At 45.2% G+C, this 24,508-nt stretch overlaps 1 protein-coding gene and 1 pseudogene across 1 annotated transcript in view; one reads left to right on the forward strand and one right to left on the reverse strand.

Moving 5' to 3' along the window:
• LOC145790852 (soluble inorganic pyrophosphatase 6, chloroplastic-like) overlaps positions 1–23,381 on the reverse strand; it is a 33,844-nt gene extending 10,463 nt beyond the window's left edge. The window contains exons 1-3 of the mRNA XM_082869750.1: positions 23,281–23,381; positions 22,766–22,866; positions 22,474–22,655 (exon numbers count right to left, since the gene is read on the reverse strand). Coding sequence (XP_082725876.1) covers positions 22,474–22,655; positions 22,766–22,866; positions 23,281–23,381 — 384 coding nt within the window. The remainder of the gene's footprint in view (positions 1–22,473; positions 22,656–22,765; positions 22,867–23,280) is intronic.
• The window catches only part of LOC114268277 (cytochrome P450 81Q32 pseudogene), a 61,491-nt pseudogene that overhangs the window by 15,372 nt on the left and 21,611 nt on the right, over positions 1–24,508 (forward strand).

Raw genomic sequence — 24,508 nt, forward strand, 5'->3', positions numbered from 1 at the left:
TTAGTGAGGCTCAACCCAGCCATATCTTCTGGGAACGCGCCGGGAAGGTCCTCTAGACCGTGAAAAATATCGTCAAGCGGACGGTCCTCCCGACCTGAAAGGGACCGAGGATCAGCCGAATTGTGGCCGGCTTCTTCAAATGCTAACTTCAAAGCCTCGTCAACCTCAGTTTCGGATTAGTCTGACTCGGCAGCCACAGCTACTTTCGGTCGCTTCGAATATGATCCCTCGCAATTGACTTGCCTCAAATTTCTAAAATCAGTCAAGATAAGGGCGATAAGAGACTCCTCACCCTTTGAAATTTGGATGTTTTCCGTCGCCGAAAAGGTCGTATAAGTCGGCTCGTAGCGAAGCAGAACGTGGGTCGCCCTCCCCTACTTCTGAAGACTCGGTTGGCCAAAATACTTGAGCGCAGTCTTGATTTCCAAAAGGACGTCGTCGTCGGTTGAGATCAAGACTTTCTTCAAATCGTTTCCTGCAAAAAGTAAAATCATGAGGTCTCGAAAATAAAGTTTTATAAATATAACAAGTAAATAAATAAAAGAAGATACTCGACCACCTGGTTTGCCCCTCCGTCTAGGAATACAATCAAGGCGATCCTCGCCTTCGCCGAATTCCCACTTTCCTTGGACGACGACCATAACATCATCGACTCGCTTCCTAGAGCTGGAAAGCATAGTCACTAGTTGATGGTCGGTGTAGACACCCCATTTTTTACTGTCCTCAAGATGTGGACGTCACCGTTTGAACACTCGGTGATCATCCATGTTTGTGTTCGTTTGGAGTTCCCGGAAGCCTCGGCTCGCGCGCCCTGCCTCAGGATCTCCGAACTTGACCGTTTAGTGTCTGGTCTTGCACCGAACACTTGTGTTTTGCCTTGGAAGGGCAGGGAATGTCTTGTGAGACATCCCCACACCCCACCGGCAATGGCTAGAGGCCACCGGCTGGTCTTTTGCTGCTGTCGGCACTTTTGTTTGCCGGTCGGCACATTTTATTGCCGGTCGGCATAGGTTGTTGCCGGTCGGCACTGTTTTTTGCCGAAATGGCATTTTTGGGCAGCCGACCACTGTTTATCCACTTTATGGAGATATTTTGTGCCAGCTGTGATAGCTGGCACCAACTCTTATGGAGGGATGTCCCTCTAAGCAAGCTTGTTGTATAAGCTTTGCAAGAGGGAGCCTTATAAGAGGAGGGCCTTCCTCTTTGATCTAGGTTAGACTCTTGCAACCAAAAACCAGACCTTGGAGATATAGATACATATTATCTCTATACCTCCCTCTCTCTCCTCCTTTGTGTGTGTTTCTTAGCTCAAAAGGTGGTTTTTACCTTACTTTTGCACCATTACACACACCATCACACCTTAATCCGAGATTGAGGGACTTGGGAGGTTGTTTCTTGAGTTTTTGGACTGGTTTTGATCAAAAGAAGGAGGCTAGGCCATTTGTTCTTCAAAGGTTCTTCAAGGGTGAGCATCTTGATTTATATTCCCCAAACTTGCAATAGTTTTTTACCTATCTTACTTTCTGTTTTAGCCCTTGTGTATAACATAAAAAGGGCTTGTATTTTCCTGCTCTAGCACTTTCATTAAGGTCATTTTATGGTTTGAGTGCAAACTCACCCTTCTAGGCCTTGTTTGGTCCATTTTGGTGCCTCTTTGATAAGGTTTTGTTCACTTCAGTGTTTTGGTCCTTTGATCCTTGAAAATCAGTGTATTTTTAGTGTCAAAAAAGTTGGTTTGAAGTCTTGCATAGGGGAGGGACACCCCTCTCCCTTCATGGTTTTGTTTCCTTGCTTTTTGGGCTCAAAAGGGTAGCATGTGTGCTTGATGATTCTTGGCCTCATTTCAGAGGTTTTTTAAGTGTTTTAGATCATATGTAACCTCTGTTTTTGGTCGGATTTGTGCCTCCTTGTATGCTTGTAATACTTGCTTTGTATTGCTCCATTTTGCTTAAAAGCGCATCTCATGATTAGGCCATGATTCTTGTGTGTGTTGGCTTAGTTCCATGAAGCTTTTAGTGTTGTTTTTCCATGCTTAAAATCTGTTGGTTATCCATTTGGTCATGCTTGACATGTTTGTTAGGGTTGCTTTGTATTATGGCCTTGAAAGCTTTGAGCATGTTGACCTCTAGCATGCATGGTTGTGATTATCCTAATGATTTGACATCATCTAGGATCACATTTTAGCCCAAGGATCATGTTTGTATGTGTGCATGCATGGCCTCTTTTATGCCTTGAGGGTGTACCCTCTTATGCTTAGGAATGAGCCTTAGTGCATATGCCTTTTGGGAGTCATCTTTAGCTGCCATACTAGGAGGTTTTGGGGTCCCATTTTGCATAAAAAAAATCTGTCCTTACTTCTCTTAATCATGCCATAGCTTGGTCTTGTTGTTGGAATTAAAATGGCCCTTTTGGCGCCTTAGCCTCGGGTCTATTAGCTTGCATGTTGGCATGAGTTGTTTGTCCAACATTTTGAGCACTCTTGGTGCTGTTTTGAGGTGAATAAAGGTCCGCACCTTTATCACTTTAAGGCCCCTTTGCATGCTTATCTCATGTTGATTGCATGATTGTCCCATTAATGTGCTATTCCATGCTAACTTTATGGCAAATTGGTTCATGTTTGTATCTCAATTATATCTTGCATGTTAACATTACATACTTGTCATGTTTTGTTGCATGATATTTGGCATATCTTGCATAATTAGCATCATGTTGTATTTTAAGTCTTGTGAGCATAACATGCATTGCATCATTTGGCTTGGGGTGTCAAGCCAAATATGAGGGTCAAGGGACATTCATGCTCTAAGTGATGTAATGTACCTTGATTCTCGGTCACCGGGGCCTTTGACTTCGACATGATAAGGCTTCGGATCTCATTTTGCTTGTTGCATGCATCCTTACATTGAGTGGCAAATTTCATCCCTTGGGTCATCATGCTCCATTGATGGCTCAAAGATCGAGGGTCGCACTTCTTTGAGTTCAAAACATGATAAGAAGCACAACCATGCCCACATGTACCTGAGAACCCCATGCCATGCACTGTCTGTTCTCTGTTTGCTGTCAAATTGTCATCTGCAGGAAGTTTCTGCCGACCGGCAGAATTTAGTGCCGACCGGCAATATCTGGAGTGCCGAGGAATCCAACAAATGCCGATGGGAATTGTGAAGTGCCGGTAGGAATTCTGTCCGGCCGGTGGTGCTCTGCAGGATGCAAGGAACATGCTCCAGTACTTTGGCAATTTTCAGAAAGACAAGGCAGTACAAACAGAGGCGGCAGGAGTACAGTATGGGTTTTCCGGGCGAGACGGATTCGAGCATGCATCATTCGCGCACCCCGAGGCAGAGGCTGCGGCTACCCTCTTCTTTCCTTTGCCATCTTTTCTTTTAAATTAAATCGGAAATTTTGTAATAATTTTATTTGTTTATTATTTTGGGACTGTAATATTTATTTGGGCCCTCCGAGTGAGGGCAAATCTGTAATAAGTGTGTGTGGGTGGTGTGTATGTCTTCCAATCCCCATTTCTTTCTTCCCTTTTATTTACCCGCTTATGATGGTAGATTAGGGCATTTTTTGAAATTAGCATACCTTATGCTATGCATGCGTGCATCCATGCATTTGTATTGCATACATTAGGCTCAGTACATCATGCTAATCGCATTTGTATTTCAAATTCTAAACCGAATATGTGATAATTTACATTTTCACATACCATGTTTAGGGCTAGCCGAGCCTGCCTAGATCGCATTTTGCATGTGATGCATTAACCACTTTTAACATGAACTAGGACATGCATGTTTGCTAACTAGTTTACTATTTTGGCACGGAGTACAATGTAAGTATTTTTGCTTTAGCATCCAGCATGCATGTGAGTGTTGCCATAATAGTATGCTTACCATGCGGCTAAGTGCTTACATGAGATAAACTGCTTGAATGCCTGTGGGTGGAGGTCAAATTGCTTAAATTGGGATAATGCGTTAAAACTGTGAATTTTAAGCCCACTAGATAGCGGCAAAACCATCTTTTCCAAAAGCCCACTTGAGGGTGGAAAAATTTGCATTTTAGCCTACTTGCGAGTAGCAAACCATTTTCAAAAGAACATAAAATGTTTTATTTCCAATTTGGGCGATTTGGTCTATACTTGTTTGCTGCGCGCATAACATAGTAATTCTAGACTAATAATTGGTATAAGAACATATAACGTTTTCAAAACCGGATATCACGGTTAGTAGAGGCCGGTCTTCGGACCGGGCGAAAGGGGGTGCTCATAGCTGACCTTCCCCGATCGTACCCAAGCTCCCGAGCCGAGACAACTTCGGTGATGACGGACATGTGGCCTTCGGCACCGAGTCAGGGTTTCCTAAATTTCCCCATTTAAAAAATATTTAGGTGGCGACTCTGTATCTGGCAAAGCAGTCCATGTTTGGCACTACTTTTTCAAAAATCTGTTTCTCAAAACGATTTGCCAGATTTGGACTCTTTGGTTTAGATAAAAAACCGTGACACAAGTCGAGTCTGAACTGTAGTAACCCCAAATGAACAGAACGGGACTCATCCTCCGGGGGCGTTCGGGGACGTCTACAGTTTCTGGCGACTCTGCTGGGGAGTTTTAGAGAGCTTGACTCAAACTCGTGATATCCTGTTTTGATTTCATTTATGTGTTTCTTTGCATTGCATGTGCATTGGTGCGCCTAGGAACACAGTGTTTGCCATCTGCCATTCCTGAACGGTTTGCCGGAGGGTTGTCTTGTCAAGACATGTCCATAAGGCTGACCGGCTATGGGCTCTGACAGCATGGGAACACAAACCCCGGTTTACCGGGGCACCCTTTTTGACCATTCGACCTAGTGCATATTCGGAATCCATAGTGACCATCCCAAACTAGGACAGGTTGCTTACCCGATGCTAAGTTGTTTGAAACCGCTGCGTGCGTAGTGAAACCCTAGCTCCTGACAAAATAGGGCAGGGAAACCCTACCCCAATATAAGGGTGTTTTGGCTCTCTTTACTTGCTATGTGCTTTTAGAATGTATTTCTACAGGGAAATGTACATACCAGTTTGCAAGTCTGGGCATCAGGCCTGAGGGCATCAGTATCAGTTTTAAGAGAATCAGTTATCTGCGGGTATCAGGGTTTGGTGTTGGGAACAGAGCTTGTTTTTGGGGAAACAGTGATCAATATCGAGGAACAGTGTGTTCGGCTCACCGGCTTTGTATTGAATATCCAACTGTGTATTATATGTTTATTTTATACTGTTGTGCTGTCCGGTTGTTGGTTTATTTGTTGCTTTATTTATCTTTTTGCTAGGGTAGTTTAGCATCATTGCGTCCAACCCAGTAGACATTCCCCAAGCACTCTGGATCAGAGGTCGTCGGCTCCATCGATCTGAGGATCTGATAGAAGGACAAACGGTGTACCATTCTCTACCACCGGTTACTAAACGGAAGGCAACTAGGCAGAGGACATCGGTCCAACAGTCAGTACAGAGGGCTTCATCTACCCCACCTGTGTACAGTAGGGATCAGGATCCTGTTTCACCCACAGAGAGGGAACGCATACCAGTAACTCAACCAGAGCAGAATAGTATGGCTAGCTTAGAGGAGATGGTGCGCCAACTTCAAGAAAGCATGAAAATGATGCAGCAAGATGCTGTCCGACAGGAAGAATTCGCCAGACAACAAGCTACAGTCATGAGTGAGCAAGCGGATTTAATTGGGAGATTGCAACAGCAAACTGGGGCATCACCTTCGCAGCAAATCCCTCCTTCATTAAGGGTTCCAATACCCGAAGAGACACCAATCGCCCGGAACGTCCAAGAGGATACAGACATCCCAACAGGGCCAGCTCCCCTCCCAATTCCACCTCAACAATCCAAGGCACCCACCCCCATCAATCTGTCGGATTCTCCCTTTGAGTCCGAGGTAGACCCCATGACGTTAAAAATGCACAAGCTTGAAAAGCTATTCAAGAAATCTCAAGGTACGAAGTCCATTCCCGACATTGGAGACGGATACATCGACACAGCTGTGACGCTGGTAGATCGGTTTAAGATGCCACAAATTGTTCGTTTTGACGGATCTGAGGATCCCATGGTACGCCTGCGACTATTCTCAGACGTCCTAAGGCCAATGGGCCTCACTAGATTGCAGAAGCTATCTTTATTCGGCCGGACCTTGTCGGGTGTGGCGGCCGCATGGTATGCCAAGTTAGAGGATGACGTCAAGAGAAATTGGGACGAGATGGCCGAGGCCTTCATCCTGCAGTACTCGTATAACACACAAATCGAGATCACGACCCGGGATCTCGAGACAACGAGGAAAGAATCCAAGGAGAGTTTCTCAGAATTTGTAACTAGATGGCGGGCTAAGGCTTCGATGATGACCTTAAGACCCACGGACAAAGACCAGATTCGGATGATTGTGCGCAATCTCCAGCCGAAGCTAATGCAAAAGATGATCGTAGTCCCCTTCCCTACCTTTGCTGATCTGCATGAAATGGGGGTACAGATCGAGGATGCCCTAAGACAAGGGTGGATTGATAATGACCGGGAGCAACCCCGCAGAAATTTCAATCGTAATACTAATGCAGGCCCGAGCGGCGCTACGACTGCTAGGACCTCCGAAGTGAGTATGGTCACCACTAACCCTTCCCCAAGAAATACGGCAGCAACACCATTCTCCGGTGCGTCCGGAAGCAACTCACAAACAACCAAATACCCTCCCAGAAACACCAGAACCTTCGCTCCACTTTATATGCCCCTGTCCAAAGCTTTGGGGGTTTTGATCAGAAAAGGGCATCTGAAGCCCCTAGAGCCGCGGCCCTTACCTGAAAGACTACCCGCCACCCACAATCCAGCCAAGTATTGTGCGTTCCACCAGCAGCACGGTCACGACACCGACCTATGCTTTCGTTTACGTCATGAGATTCAAGATCTCATTGATAATGGGGTGATTCTACCCCCTGAGAAACCCAATGTTACTACAAATCCTCTCCCCACACATAACCAAGTTCCACCACCCAAAAGAATCAACTTCATCTACACTGGGGTCGCACCCTACGATCCTAGTATCTATATCGCACCCTCCTACTTGCCTAAACCGAAAGTTTTCCTCCCTGATTGCACCGATTTGTGCATGATGGACGTCTCTATAACCCAACCCAAGCCAGTGGTGGTGACCATCGAGAACAGGAAAGAGGTTGTCAAACCAGAGTCTGTGGAGCCTGAGAATGATGTTGGGAATGCTTACAGTCCGAGTGGCTACATTTCACCAGTGGGCCAGAATAGACCAAATGTCGAATTTCCAGTCGGGGGAGAGCTGTGTGTAATCCGAGGGAATAGTCCAAGACAGGAAACGGATGATTTGGCAACCGTGGAAGAGGATCTTGCCAAGTTCCAATTTTGCGATAACCAAGATCTAGAATATTCAGCCATCAACTGGTACGATAATAAAGAATCAGCGGAGGCCACGGGATGGTTAGACGATCAGCCAGATGTAATAGGGGAGTTCCAGTCAGAACAAGGCCCGGCATGGGCGGGAATGTCCACAACGGCCGGGAGTGTCGAAGAACAGAATACATCGCCGGAGAGCGCCGGTGTCGAGAGTTTCGCTCGGGAATGGAGCATTTTAAGTACAGGGATCAGTGAGCAATCTACTGCATTGACACAGTCAGAACAAGAGAGATTCGAGGATTCTGAGAGGATTAGGAAAGCAAAAGGCCACGTGGGGGTCGAAACCGCCACAAGTACGGAAATGGAGAATGCTGCGAGCATAGCGATAAAAGGTACTGCGAGTACCGGGACAGTTGTGCCAGAACCAGACAGATGCTTGTCAGCTGCAGATGGTATGTGGTGGGAAGACGACGATCTATGTCTTGCCCACACGGACGAGGATTGGAAAGGTAACCAACCAGATGATACCTGGTATATCGGCGAAGTCGATCACATGACTAGGAGTGGACGGTATTTCAAGCCTCCACACCTAGATCAACCAGAGGCGTCTGGAAAAGATAATGAAACAGAGAAACAAAAGGAGAAACAACTCGAAGACGAGGCCGTATTGAGACAATTGAAAAAGATACAAGCAGACGTCTCCATCTGGGGACTGCTTATGGCTTCTCGAGTACATAGGCAGGCTGTCCTTTCAGCCATGGATAAGGCCAAACTTTCCATAGATACCACGCCCGAACAACTGGTGGGCTTAGTCTTTTCGGGAGGAAGTTCCCCAGCATTGAGTTTTTCTGACAAAGAACTGCCACCCGAGGGTGCGAACCATAATCTCTGTCGAGTGTAGAGATAAATGGATACCTGTGGTACTTGTCGACACGGGGTCCGCCATCAACGTCTGCCCGGCAAGGACAGCTTATGCGATTGGTTTGAAAGTCGCGGATTTTGTGCCAACGACCCAGGTGATTCGGGCGTATGACAACACAAGCCGGGAAGTGATGGGGACAGTTAAGATTCAAACAAAGGTTGGGCCAGGACAGCACGAGATAGATTTCCATGTCTTGGAGGTTCCTGCAACGTTCAACTTGCTTTTGGGGCGGCCGTGGCTGCATCAGGTAAAGGTGGTCTCCTCTACCCTACATCAAGTGGTGAAATACCCCTATGGGAAGGGAGTAGCCATTGTTTTTGGAAACTCATCAATTCATCCACCACCAGAGGTATCTACGCCTGTTCTAGAAATTGAGCACGGTATAGAAGATGTGTTCATATCAGGTTTTACCTTGGCCGAGGCTCGGGTCGTACAGAACATCATGGAAGCTAACGAAGGGGTGTATGTCAGTGCCCAAGCAGTCTATCTCATGAACAAACTCCAGCACATCCCCGGGATGGGATTAGGCAAGAGCGGCAGGAAAGGTGCCGCAGCATCGGCCGAAGTACCACACAACCCCCATACCTTTGGTTTGGGCTACCTACCCACCAAAGAGGATTGGACAAGGAAAGGAAAGGAAATGGCCAGAAGGGCCAGGGCAAAACAGATGGGGAAACCCTTTGACTTAATGCACCAGCCCATTCGGGGTACCCTAAACGGACGCTTCGTCTGGGAGGGGGAGGACTTTCCGTTCTGTGGTTTCCCGGAGCCGTGGCTCAACGCGGAGAAGAAGCGCGTGCCGGGATTTGAGATTTTCTTTGATTTATAGTTACCTGAGGATGACATCGCCGAAGGGCAGGCAGAACTATCGGCTGAGGCTGAGCAAAGTAAGGAAGTGCAGTCTGAGGACGTTGAAAACGAAATGGGGGCAGCGCTGGCGTGTCTGCTTTCAGATCCTCCGATTGAACAGAAGTGCTTGGGGGATAGCTCCTCGGTATGTGTGATTGGGAATGAAGCGGCTGCGAGCCTACCATCAGCTATTTTGGATGCGTCCATCGCACCTTCTCTCATCTGGCAATATGAAGAAGGCTTTTTATCAAGCGGCACCGGGTCAGGTAGTGAGCCGGAATCTGATTCTACCGAATCTTGTGCGTCGGAATCAGATTCCAGCTCAACTGAGTCTGAGTCCGGTATTCCCGGGGGTGATAACTCGGATGCCACAGTCCTGTCTAGGTCGTCTTTTTCATTTTCTTTTGAGTCTGTTGTAACAGAGGAATCCGACAGCTCGGAAGTATTTAATGAGAACGACGTGGATGTGGTTTCAGAGTATTTTTCTGTGCCTTTGATTTATTGCTTAAATCAGGATTTTCAAAATTTTGATGAAAACGACGAGGATGAAATTCCTCCGGTTTTGGAACAGTTAATTGATCAAGAGCAGGAAAGATTTGTTAAACCTTTAATGGATGAAATCACTACTGTGAATGTTGGTACTGAGAAGGACCCGCGGCTGGTCCAGATCGGGTCCACGTTGTCTTCTGAGGAACGCGAGCGCTTAGTCGCTTTGTTAAAAGATTTCAAAGATGTTTTCGCGTGGTCCTACGAAGACATGCCTGGAATCGATCCTGAGATTGTACAGCACCGGATCCCTCTTGATCCCGAGGGCCGACCTGTCAAACAGAAGCTCAGAAGGATCCGCCCTGATTGGGCCATTAAGATCAAGGAAGAGGTCACCAAGCAGATTGATGCAGGCTTCCTGTTGGTGTCTGAGTACCCGACTTGGCTGGCCAACATTGTTCCGGTGCCGAAGAAAGACGGCAGAATTCGGGTCTGTGTAGACTTCAGAGACTTGAACAGGGCCAGTCCGAAGGACGACTTTCCCCTGCCGCACATTGATGAATTAATAGATTTCACGGCAGGACACGCCTTGCTTTCGTTTATGGATGGCTTCTCAGGCTATAATTAGATGGTAATGGCACCCGAAGACCGGGAGAAGACTGCATTCACTACCCTGTGGGGTACATATTGTTATAGAGTGATGCCATTTGGGCTGAAAAACGCTGGAGCTACCTATCAACGGGCAGCAACTACAATATTGCATGATATGATCCATAAAGAGGTCGAGGTGTATGTGGACGACATGATTGTCAAGTCCAAAGAAAGAGAGGGCACTACACCGCCTTACAAAAATTCTTTCAGAGGATCAGAGAGTTTCGGCTGCGGTTGAATCCCCAGAAGTGTACTTTTGGTGTTACAGTAGGGAAGATGCTAGGGTTTCTGATTACACAAAGAGGCATTGAGGTCGACCCTTCCAAAATCAAGGCCATCTTAGAAATGCCACCACCGAGGAATGAAAAGGAGGTGCGAGGCTTTCTAGGTAAAGTGCAATTCATAAGACGGTTTATCTCTAAATTAACCTTGACTTGTGAACCACTTTTTGGTCTCCTGAAGAAAGGAAAGCAATTCCAATGGGACGGCCGATGTCAAGCAGCTTTCGAGCAGATGAAAGAGTATCTACAGAACCCGCCTGTGTTGTCACCGCCAGAACCGGGGAGACCGTTGATATTGTATCTTTCGGTAACTGAGACCACCATGGGCTGCATGCTCGCACAGGAGTCAGAAGACAAAGTGGAAAGGGCCATCTACTATCTGAGCAAAAAGATGCTGGATTACGAGACCCGCTACACTCCGCTCGAGAAGGCTTGCTTGGCCTTGGTATGGGCTACCAGGAAGCTGCGGCACTACCTGTTAGCTCACTCTGTAATGTTGGTTTCACGTTTGGATCCCATCAAATATCTTTTCGAGAAACCAGCACTTACGGGTAGGCTAGCTCGTTGGTTGCTATTGCTTTCCGAATTTGACTTGAAGTATGTAACATGCAAGTCGGTGAAAGGGAGAGCGGTAGCGGAGTTCCTTGCCGACCACCCGATTGGGGGGGATGAAGCGGTTGAGTACCTATTCCCAGATGAAGCCATTCTGCACATCGAAGATGAAACTTGGACGATGTACTTTGACGGAGCGTCAAACCAGTATGGGTATGGGATAGGGGTGTTGCTGATAGCGCCTGACGATTCCCGTATCCCTTTAGCATTCAAGCTCCAGTTCAGAGTCTCGAACAATGAGGCAAAGTATGAGGCATGTATTGCTGGTCTGGAAGCAGCCCTAGAACTAGGGGTAAGACGGTTGGACGTCATTGGGGACTCGAATCTTGTTGTGTCTCAAGCAAAAGGAGACTGGAAGGTCAAGGAGGAAAGGATGATAATCTACCACCAAACCTTGGATTTGTTAATTCCTCGATTTGAGAAGCTAAATTTCACCCACCTCGTAAGAGAGAACAACAGGTTCGCAGATTCACTAGCAACTCTATCTTCCATGATAGACATCCTGTCGGGAGTCCGGATGCGTCCAGTCATCATTGATCAGAAGTTTGCGCCAGCATATGAGTCAATTTCCGCCATAGATGAGGCCCAAGACGACAACCCCTGGTATTACGACATTTGAAACTTCTTGGAAAAGGAGACGTATCCACTAGGGGCAAGCGCCAAGGATAAGAGGGCCATTAGAAGAATGGCTATTCAGTTCATCATCTGCGGAGGTAAGCTGTACAAAAGGGGTCATCTGGGAATGCATAAGCTCTGTGTAGAAGCTGAAGAGTTGAAGCGCCTAATGGAGGCTATTCATGGAGGGGAGTGTGGTGCGCACATGAATGGAGTAATGCTGGCCAGAAAGATCCTCAGGCAGGGTTACTACTGGTCGACCATGGAGGAGGATTGTATCGGCTTTGTTCGGCGATGCCACAAATGCCAGATCCACGCAAACCGTATGAACATCCCACCATCCAAGCTTTACAACATGACGTCCCCGTGGCCATTTTCCGTATGGGGGATTGATGTGATCGGAGCTGTTACCCCGAAGGGGTCGAACAGACATGAGTATATCCTGGTAGCGATAGATTATTTCACAAAGTGGGTCGAGGCCCAATCATACGTGGTGTTGAAAGCGTCACACGTCGCCAAGTTCATCAGAAACATCATTTGTCGCTACGGGGTACCAAACGAGATCATTTCGGATAATGGATCCCACTTTAAGAAAGAAGTGATCGACTTGTTGGAAAAGTATAACGTGGCTTTTCGTAAGTCATCTACGTACCGGCCGCAAACCAATGGAGCAGTTGAGGCCGCCAACAAGAACATCAAGCATATACTGCGGAAAATGGTGGAGACCTATCGAGATTGGCCAGATAAGTTGCCGTTTGCTCTGTGGGGCTATAGGACTTCAATTAGAACTTCTACCGGAGCAACTCCGTATTCGTTAGTTTATGGAATGGAGGCTGTTCTACCTATTGAGATTGAAGTTCCGTCTTTACGGGTATTGGCCGAGTGTCAGATAGCTGAGGCAGATTGGCAGCAGAGCAGGTTCGAGGAACTTATGCTCTTTGACGAAAGAAGGTTGAAAGCACTGTATCACGTTCAGAGTTATCAGCGCAGGATTGCTCGGGCTTTTAACAAGAAGGTTAAGTCCAGAAATCTAAAGGAAGGGGATTTGGTACTCAAAGACAACCGAGCTCCCATCCACGACCCGAGGGGCAAGTTCAGACCCAATTGGACTGGTCCCTACATCATCAAAGCTATCTGGTCAGGCGGAGCTGTGGTTCTAATGGACTTAGATGGCTTAGAATTCTCTCAACCGATCAACATGGACAAGTTGAAGAAATACTACCCTTGAGAGGCTCGCTAGGCCGAAAACCCGGAAGGGCGACCTAGGCAAAAGTCAGAGCACAAAAAAATTAGAAAATATAAAAACTGAGCTCGCAAGGCTGAAAACCCGCAAAGGGCGGCCTTGGCAAAAGTTAGAGCGCAAAAGGAGAGTGAAAATACTCGAGTAAACCCCAGTCGGAACTACGTGAGGCTTGATTCCCATGTTTGGGATACGTAGGCAGCTTCATCCTGAAGTTCAGCTATAACACTGCCCCGATCAACTTTGTCCATTTGATCATCTCAGTCATCTTTGTTCATCAGCATTCGTTGGAATCTCCGGTGCGGTGCCACTCAGACTAGGGGCAACTTTCCGTTGCTATGCAGTGCTGTGGCGCTCTTCAGACTAGGGGCAACTTTCCAGTTGCAGGAATCTGGGGTTGTGCATCTCGAGTGACAGATCTCAGGCGTGTCCAGTTCTGATCCACATCAAAAATATCTTTGAAAAGTTTTAATATAAGCTGACTTTGTTCAAATAATCTTTTTACAACTTTGACCATTTTTGGACCAAGGTGGAAAATTTTCAGTGCCACAACTTTCAATTTCTTTGATTTCAAAACAGAGTTCTCCTGCTCTTACACACAATTGAAGTTGCTTTTTATTACATTCATAAGAGAAAACTTGAAAGTACTAATAAAGCAATAAATCTAGGGCATAGTCAAGTCAGGTGTTCCTGCGCCCCCTCCCAGAGCTGGCCGAAGCCTCTGATGCCAAGATGGGCCCGATCTGTGCTTCTTCATTGAGCCAATCTATGCACTCGTCAGACAAAGTGCAACTGAAAGTAGGAGCGGGGGCCAGGAGTTCTATCATCCTCCACGCAGTGGCCTGCCAAGCAAGTTGCGCGCCCCGGGCTGGGAATGCAGCAGGATACTCTATCCCCTCTGGCGGGCAGGTCTGATCATGGCCAAATTGGCGTCGAATCCGAAATGGGAAATAGAATACACAGTGAGTGAGACCAACCAGTTGAATCCCAGTCTGCCGAGGCATATTGTAACTCATTGCCGGAAGGTTCAGCCAAGGGCACCGCCAAGCAATACGGTCTGCGGACAAGTGGCACATCCAAGCGAACCACCATTCCTCATCCAAGGCATTGACTAGACGATGCCGGAAGAAGTAGCCGCGAGCTGAATATGCGGGGCAGGAGTCCACAACCTGCAGTTTATCCATCAGCCACACCTGGGGAGGGATTGGAAAATGAGAGATTAAAGAATAGAGAGATGTACGAGGAGAGAAGAGTGAGAATGGGGTTTTTGTGAGAAAAGACCGAGCTCGAGGGCCGAGTGATGTGAGCAATACATAAATGCGAGATTGGGTGTGAAACATTACCTGTAGTAGTAGTGGACTCCCCGCCAATCTAGACGTCTCATGACGATAAAAGGCGTCTAAGCCCATTAGCGTCTCGGCCAGAGCCATGGCAATACAGCTCTTGCCCTCCTTCAAGCCTTGGGCAACCTCAATCAACCGGATACTAGCCCCTCCAGACCCTGAGACGAACAGGAAATGGGACAGCATGCACAAGCAGAGGGCATGTCGCCGGAAGCCTTGCTAGTGATGGTTGTTGCGATCACCAGCATCAGAAAATCGATTAGCCAAACTCGGAATGTCCAACATCCCGTCACAAATCAGGGACCGAGCGTCACGCATGCTGAGTCCGCACATGCGCCCTAAGGATTGGGCATAACCAAAATTAAGTTGGGGCAGGAGCTCCTCGTCGCGCTCGGACTCCATTAAAGCTCGGAAATCTTCAAAAGTAGGACATATTTCTTGCCCAGCAAAGCTAAAGACATGTGTCACCGGATTCCAAAATCTTGCCGCGGCATGAAGAAACGGGAGGTGCAACGGGGTACGACCCAAAGTGAATAGTGCATTTATGCCGAAACCCCGAAAATTCACTTTTTCCGAGCCCTCCAAGCTAGCGATCCAAGCTGTCAGATTTTGAGCAAGAAACTCTTCCATTGGAGCGAATTAGTGTGAAAATGAGAAAAACTACGAGGCTGGGATCTTTTGTAGGAGATAAGGTTGAGTGGGGGACAGGTGTCAACATTCTGGTGGTCCCCCTCATTTAGTGCCGGCCGACCAAAAACTCTGCCGACCGGCCATTTTATTTTGCCGACAAAACAGACACATGGCCGGTAGCCATTCCTTGCAGCCGGTGGTCCCTACACCATGCCGGTGGACTTCCTTCTGGTTTTTTGAGCTGTTTATGCTAAGAATTGGGGAACTTCACTACCTCCAACCCCTCCCCGGCGATCGACTCTTGCGGAGCCACGCCTGTCTGCTTGTCGAGTTTTTGAACATTTGCTTATTGAGTTGTATTTCGCTCTCCTTGAGCTCTTGATTTGTTTATCGAGTTGTATTCACACTTGTTTGGTTGCATCATGTCCTTGTTTTGCTTATCGAGTTGTAAGTCGGTTCACTACCTGATTATTACGATGGCGAATTTCCAAAATGAGTTCAATTTCGTTCACATTGTGGTGTGATACCCTGCGATGCGATGCACAGAAGATCCACAAATGCAACATCTTTTGAATAAAATGATTTGTTTCATTCCCATCACATGTTTTGCAAAGTGTGTGAAGTTTGAGAAAGAAAATAAACCTGCCTGAGGCAGTGCAATGTGCTTAAACTACTAGTAAAAAGGAAAATAAAACGTAGAATGGCAGGGTAGCCAAGTGTCGGAATAGATACCAGTGAAACTCCCCTTGCGGTTAACGCACCTTCCGCATCTTTGTTCGGGTCAGCCACGTCGTTGGACGCCCTCACAATACGGGAAATCACACCTTTGAAACGTGAACCTTCGAGTTGACCTCAGGCCACAACTTCTGCGAGCAACCCTCGATGCGTGCGAAGAATGCCCCGCCCCATATCCTTTTCATGCTTTGTGAACTCCACGAATTATTTCAATTATGCTATGTAATGGTACATCCTTTCTTTACTTGCGTAGACCGCATGCTTAATTCCATTACCTGCGTAGACCGCATGTTTTGATTGCGTAGACCGCATGTTTAATTCCATTACCTGCGTAGACCGCATGTTTTGATTGCGTAGACCGCATGTTTAATTCCATTACCTGCGTAGACCGCATGTTTTGATTGCGTAGACCGCATGTTTAATTCCATTACCTGCGTAGACCGCATGTTTTGATTGCGTAGACCGCATGTTTAATTCCATTACCTGCGTAGACCACATGTTTTGATTGCGTAGACCGCATGTTTAATTCCATTACCTGCGTAGACCGCATGTTTTGATTGTGTAGACCGCATGTTTAATTCCATTACCTGCGTAGACCGCATGTTTTGATTACGTAGACCACATGTTTAATTCCATTACCTGCGTAGACCGCATGTTTAATTCCATTACCTGCGTAGACCGCATGTTTTGATTGCGTAGACCGCATGTTTATTAATTTCATTACCTGCGTAGACCGCATGTTTTGATTGCGTAGACCGCATGTTTATTAATTTCAATACCTACGTAGACCGCATGTTTCGATTGCGTAGACCGCATCTTCTTTAATTCCATTACCTGCGTAGACCGCATGTTTTGATTGCGTAGACCGCATGTTTACTAATTTCATTACCTGCGTAGACCGCATGTTTTGATTGCGTAGACCGCATGCTTATTAATCTCATTACCTGCGTAGACCGCATGCTTTGATTGCGTAGACCGCATCTTTATTAATTTCAATACCTGCGTAGACCGCATGTTTTGATTGCGTGGACCACATATTAATTTCAATACTTGCGTAGACCGCATGTTTTGCTTGCGTAGACCGCATAATTTGTTGATTTCATTACCTGCGTAGACCGTATGCTTATGATCGATTTCGTTGCCTGCGTAGACCGCATTGTATCTTCACAGCATTGTTATGCTCCCCACTTGCTTTGCGCTGTCACGCATTTCGAGTACGCCACTATTCTTGCATTGTCATGCATGTTGCTAACGATTTTGTACCTGTTAAGTTTGTTTTCTTTTCAGGCACGATATTGTATGTACGGTTCATTTGAGGCTGGTGTAACCAGACGAGCCGCACAGGTATTGTATCCTCCGAGTGAGACGTATTGAGAATTCCATAATTCTCTTATATCCTTTCTGCATTATAGTGTAGTTTGGTATGCTAGCTTAAAACTGTCGCATGTTTGCTTCATTACAGCTTCTTTTGCATGATCATAAGTTATGTCCGGCTTTGTGCATTGTCTTGCATTTTGCCCCTGCCTCCGGGCACATAATCTTATTTGTCTTGCATGTTTGTCTGAGTCTTCGGCCTTGTCAAAAATGGGTCGTCTCTAGGCTTTGACATTCACTCCCGTCATTGTTATGACTTTCGAGTTCTGTCAAAGAGGGGCAACTGTAGACACCCCATTTTTGACCGTCCTCAAGACTTGGATGTCACCGTTTGAACGCTCGGTGATCATCCATGTTTGTGTTCGTTTGGAGTTCCCGGAAGCCTCGGCTCGCGCGCCCTGCCTCAGGATCTCCGAACTTGACCGTTTAGTGTCTGGTCTTGCACCGAACACTTGTGTTTTGCCTTGGAAGGGCAGGGAATGCCTTGCGAGACATCCCCACACCCCACCGGCAATGGCTAGAGGCCACCGGCTGGTCTTTTGCTGCTGTCGGCACTTTTGTTTGCCGGTCGGCACATTTTATTGCCGGTCGGCATAGGTTGTTGCCGGTCGGCACTGTTTTTTGCCGAAATGGCATTTTTAGGCAGCCGACCACTGTTCATCCACTTTATGGAGATATTTTGTGCCAGCTGTGATAGCTGGCACCAACTCTTCCCCCCTCCATGGACGGATCTCCCTCTGAGCAAGCTTGTTGTATAAGCTTTGCAAGAGGGAGCCTTATAAGAGGAGGGCCTTCCTCTTTGATCTAGGTTAGACTCTTGCAACCAAAAACCAGACCTTGGAGATATAGATACATATTATCTCTATGCCTCCCTCTCTCTCCTCCTTTGTGTGTGTTTCTTAGCTCAAAAGGTGGTTTTTACCTTACTTTTGCACCATTACACACACCATCACACCTTACTCCGAGATTGAGGGACTTGGGAGGTTGTTTCTTGAGTTTTTGGACTGGTTTTGATCAAAAGAAGGAGGCTAGGCCATTTGTTCTTCAAAGGTTCTTCAAGGGTGAGCATCTTGATTTATATTCCCCAAACTTGCAATAGTTTTTTACCTATCTTACTTGCTGTTTTAGCCCTTGTGTATAACATAAAAAGGGCTTGTATTTTCCTACTCTAGCACTTTAATTAAGGTCATTTTGTGGTTTGAGTGCAAACTCACCCTTCTAGGCCTTGTTTGGTCCATTTTGGTGCCTCTTTGATAAGGTTTTGTTCACTTCAGTGTTTTGGTCCTTTGATCCTTGAAAATCAGTGTATTTTTAGTGTCAAAAAAGTTGGTTTGAAGTCTTGCATAGGGGAGGGACACCCCTCTCCCTTCATGGTTTTGTTTACTTGCTTTTTGGGCTCAAAAGGGTAGCATGTGTGCTTGATGATTCTTGGCCTCATTTCAAAAGTTTTTTAAGTGTTTTAGATCATATGTAACCTCTATTTTTGGTCGGATTTGTGCCTCCTTGTATGCTTGTAATACTTGCTTTGTATTGCTCCATTTTGCTTAAAAGCGCATCTCATGATTAGGCCATGATTCTTGTGTGTGTTGGCTTAGTTCCATGAAGCTTTTAGTGTTATTTTTCCATGCTTAAAATCTATTGGTTATCCATTTGGTCATGCTTGACATGTTTGTTAGGGTTGCTTTGTATTATGGCCTTGAAAGCTTTGAGCATGTTCACCTCTAGCATGCATGGTTGTGATTATCCTCATGATTTGACATCATCTATGATCACATTTTAGCCCAAGGATCATGTTTGTATGTGTGCATGCATGGCCTCTTTTATGCCTTGAGGGTGTACCCTCTTATGCTTAGGAATGAGCCTTAGTGCATATGCCTTTTGGGAGTCATCTTTAGCTGCCATACTAGGAGGTTTTGGGGTCCCATTTTGCATAGAAAAAATCTGTCCTTACTTGTCTTAATCATGCCATAGCTTGGTCTTGTTGTTGGAAGTAAAGTGGCCCTTTTGGCGCCTTAGCCTCGAGTCTATTAGCTTGCATGTTGGCATGAGTTGTTTGTCCATCATTTTGAGCACTCTTGGTGCTGTTTTGAGGTGAATAAAGGTCCGCACCTTTATCACTTTAAGGCCCCTTTGCATGCTTATCTCGTGTTGATTGCATGATTGTCCCATTAATGTGCTATTCCATGCTAACTTTATGGCAAATTGGTTCATGTTTGTATCTCAATTATATCTTGCATGTTAACATTACATACTTGTCATGTTTTGTTGCATGATATTTGGCATATCTTGCATAATTAGCATCATGTTGTATTTTGAGTCTTGTGAGCATAACATGCATTGCATCATTTGGCTTGGGGTGTCAAGCCAAATATGAGGGTCAAGGGACATTCATGCTCTAAGTGATGTAATGTACCTTGATTCTCGGTCACCGGGGCCTTTGACTTCGACATGATAAGGCTTCGGATCTCATTTTGCTTGTTGCATGCATCCTTACATTGAGTGGCAAATTTGATCCCTTGGGTCATCATGCTCCATTGATGGCTCAAAGATCGAGGGTCGCACTTCTTTGAGTTCAAAACATGATAAGAAGCACAACCATGCCCACATGTACCTGAGAACCCCATGCCATGCACTGTCTGTTCTCTGTTTGCTGTCAAATTGTCTTCTGCAGGAAGTTTCTGCCGACCGGCAGAATTTAGTGCCGACCGGCAATATCTGGAGTGCCGAGGAATCCAAAAAATGCCGATGGGAATTGTGAAGTGCCGGTGGGAATTCTGTCCGGCCGGTGGTGCTCTGCAGGATGCAAGGAACATGCTCCAGTACTTTGGCAATTTTCAGAAAGACAAGGCAGTACAAACAGAGGCGGCAGGAGTACAGTATGGGTTTTCCGGGCGAGACGGATTCGAGCATGCATCATTCGCGCACCCCGAGGCAGAGGCTGCGACTACCCTCTTCTTTCCTTTGCCATCTTTTCTTTTAAATTAAATCGAAAATTTTGTAATAATTTTATTTGTTTATTATTTTGGGACTGTAATATTTATTTGGGCCCTCCGAGTGAGGGCAAATCTATAATAAGTGTGTGTGGGTGGTGTGTATGTCTTCCAATCCCCATTTCTTTCTTCCCTTTTATTTACCCGCTTATGATGGTAGATTAGGGCATTTTTTGAAATTAGCATACCTTATACTATGCATGCGTGCATCCATGCATTTGTATTGCATACATTAGGCTCGGTACATCATGCTAATCGCATTTGTATTTCAAATTCTAAACCGAATATGTGATAATTGTGCATTTTCACATACCATGTTTAGGGCTAGCCGAGCCTGGCTAGATCGCATTTTGCATGTGATGCATTAACCACTTTTAACATGAACTAGGACATGCATGTTTGCTAACTAGTTTACTGTTTTGGCACGGAGTACAATGTAAGTATTTTTGCTTTAGCATCCAGCATGCATGTGAGTGTTGCCATAATAGTATGCTTACCATGCGGCTAAGTGCTTACATGAGATAAACTGCTTGAATGCCTGTGGGTGGAGGTCAAATTGCTTAAATTGGGATAATGCGTTAAAACTGTGAATTTTAAGCCCACTAGATAGTGGCAAAACCATCTTTTCCAAAAGCCCACTTGAGGGTGGCAAAATCTGCATTTTAGCCTACTTGCGAGTAGCAAACCATTTTCAAAAGAACATAAAATGTTTTATTTCCAATTTGGGCGATTTGGTCTATACTTGTTTGCTGCGCGCATAACATAGTAATTCTAGACTAATAATTGGTATAAGAACATATAACGTTTTCAAAACCGGATATCACGGTTAGTAGAGGCCGGTCTTCGGACCGGGCGAAAGGGGGTGCTCATAGCTGACCTTCCCCGATCGTACCCAAGCTCTCGAGCCGAGACAACTCTGGTGATGACGGACATGTGGCCTTCGGCACCGAGTCAGGGTTTCCTAAATTTCCCCATTTTAAAAATATTTAGGTGGCGACTCTGTATCTGGCAAAGCAGTCCATGTTTGGCACTATTTTTTAAAAAATCTGTTTCTCAAAACGATTTGCCAGATTTGGACTCTTTGGTTTAGATCAAAAACCGTGACACAAGTCGAGTCCGAACTGTAGTAACCCCAAATGAACAGAACGGGACTCATCCTCCCGGGGCGTTCGGGGACGTCTACAGTCGGTGTCTTTGGCTCTAAGGAAATAACGCCCGTACCGACCAGAAGACTTGGCCAAGGCGTAGCAACGCCGAATAGCGGGAATGCCAAGGTTAAGCCTAAGGTGTCGATTTAGTGTGATAATCCCCATCACGATCCTATAAAAGTTGACGTTGGGTTGGGAAGGGATTAACCCCCAATGGCAAAGCACGACCCTAAGGAGATGGTGAAGGGGAAAACGGACCCCACCCTCTGCGATTGATAGAAGAGGTAAGACGATCGTGGTCTCATCAACCCTCTCCATATCGAGGGTGCCGTCTGCCACAAATGACAGACAAACATCATTAGGAACGGTAAAATGGCGTCGGAAGCCAGAAATTCGATCTGGTGAGAGGAGATCTTTTAAATGTTTCGCCATTCCCCCAGCCAATAGGATTATGATAAGCCAAAAGAAAAACAAAGCAAAGAAGGAGATAACTTACAAGAGGCGAAGGAGATAGAGAAGAGTATGAAGTTGCAGAGGTAGTTCAGAAGGCAATCCAGCGACGGACGTCTAAAAGCATGTATGCATTTGAAAAGACGTCAAAATTTCAAATCGCAATAAATAGAAACATACGAAGAGGCGAGAAGTTGAAATGATAACTGGGAAGCGTGTGTACAGACATTTGCGTTGGAATACGGTCAGCCGCCGAATTTCGACTCTGACTCTTCGAGTTCGAAACCAAACATTCCAACCAACTGTCGTTAGTGGAGTGCTTGGGGGGCAATTGTGGGGGCCGAGAAGAGGGAGTCGTAGAGATTCCGGATAGTCGAATCTCGGAGAGTCGAGATTCGAAGCACTCGGCAATTGGCTCGCATGTTCAAATCCAACCTTATTCGGCCAAACAGCCAATTAGGCAAGGGGCCGAGTGAGGGTCGATCTATTATAAGATGTGCCGAATATGAGTTGGAAATGGACCTAATCCCGAGGCCCATGGAAGAAAAGATATAAATAGAAGAACATCAGCCAGAAAGAGGTATGTGAGAATTGTAGTGCTTAACTTAGAATATAAGTATTCCTGAGTGTGGTTATTGACTTGTCCGTCGGAGTGTTAATTCTGGCACCCCCGCTGGAGTGTTTTATTCTTTTTCAGGTGACTGGAAGAGGATCACGAATGTTCACCGGGATCAGAAGATTATTTCCAAACCACTTCTCCACACCGCCAAATGCTTTTCCACATCATCAATATCATTAACAAGTGAAGCTCTTGGATCATCCAATGAAATTGTAACTATTTTCCAGTCAAGTTCCCCTTCATCAAGCATTGCCAAGGCAACTAATGGCTTGACCTTCATAATCTGTGGTATGTTTCCACGAGTTTGACCAATCTTAACAACATCAACTACAATTTGAAGAAATTGGCAAATTAAATTCAATTATTTTATTCTTTTGCTTTTGGTAGAACAGAATGCTTAGTAAAGAGGTAAAATGAAATGAATGATCAACTAGTACCTGGATCGTTATCTCCAAGTGCCCCCTCAACTTCAGAGTTTGCAAATGATGGGTCTTCCCACGTTTGTGGAAACAATCCATAATTCCAATTTATAATGTAACTGAGAAAGATAAAATAAAATGATTCCGGAGCTTAGACTTTAAGAAATTCAAATTCCAATATAAAAATTATGGAGAAAGTCATGTAAAGAGAGAATCCAGGGTTTTGTGATTAGATCAACAGTGGCAAGAAGTACCAGAGATCTGGAAAACATCAATTTTTTGAAAGAAATAAAAGGATATACAAGTTGGCTTAAAAGTTTTCATATTAAAGTTTTAAACGATAAAATGAAAATAAATTCACTCTATAAGAGCATGCAAATGACATGAAGGTCGCTAAAGCTAGTTCATTTTTTGACACTGATTACATATCTCAGGTTTTCAAGGAAATATTCCCTAGGACCAGCCTTACATAGCCTATTTATTTGACCTCCTATCCAAAATCTAAGTTGATTATTAGGATTTATAGCAATTACCCAACTGGTAAAAATAGTCTCAATGGAATAAAACTAGCATAATGTTTAAACCCAGCAAATTTCAGTATCTGATATCCACCATTTCCACCTTCTTGATCCATTCACATTAAGAAATATTTTTTTACGCCAAAATCGGATTACAATTAAAGGACCATGTACGAACAACATTACTCAACATATGTGAAGCCTATAGGCTAGGGTGCTTGCCATTTGATAGAAATGCCACAAATCACCCTAAGAGAAGCAAACATCACTAGGTAAAGTTTGACAGAAATAGCATGAGGGCACTAGGATTATCAATATGGATGAATTCTATACTCCAAATTCCCATATGAGACCGGTAATACTCAACTCCTAACAAATGAAAACGTATTTAGATGCTTAGTTGGACATGCATCAGTGGAAAATTTGAGCAGTCCGTCTGATAGCTTAAACAAATGCTTATACATGAAAACGAACAACAGTGGCTGATTCAAGCCCTTATAGAACAACAAAACTATGCATGAAGAAGTTATGAAACAAGAAAAGAAGGGGAAAGGAAAAGTGAAGGTAAAATGGCATATCTTACAGATAATATCGAAGTTTTTCTTTCTTTGTATCTTGCTTTATGGGAGTGTATGACTCGTCAGTAGCAACCTCCATCTTTGCACTTGTTTCTTTGGGTATTTTAACAATGAAATTAAAAACACCATCACCCAAGTGTAATGGTATATCATGCCAGGGAGAAACCTGCAAAGTAAGCAAGTACTTGCAAGTAAATGTATGCCTTACTAACAAATAAATATTTGAAATTGTAAGAAAAAACCCATATTAACAAAAAATTGACACAAATTAACAATTGCACACCAAACTAGGATTACATTTCTAATCTCAGTTTAATTAGAAGATGAAAGTATAGGCATACCATGGCACATAGACCTCGGAAGGCATCCTCCTCAATATCATCACTTATCCTGCCACAATTTGCTAATGACATAAGGCTGCAAGTAGACTGATAGTGATATAGAAACGCTTACACTTGGCAAGGCTATGTCTAGCCAACAAATTTTAATGCACAGGGTAAATCCACAGCACATGCAACACAACAGGCTCCTCCATAATGACAGCCTATGAAGATAAAATTAGGAACACATGGACATATTTACCATAATCTAGGAACAATAGGTTTGTCTTTTCCTGACACAATGAATGAGGATGTAAAAAACAATTAAACGACAGTGTGCAACAA

Source organism: Camellia sinensis, chromosome 1 (genome assembly GCF_055761805.1).
Source record: "Camellia sinensis isolate YWXY chromosome 1, ASM5576180v1, whole genome shotgun sequence".
Taxonomy (NCBI): Eukaryota; Viridiplantae; Streptophyta; class Magnoliopsida; order Ericales; family Theaceae; genus Camellia; species Camellia sinensis.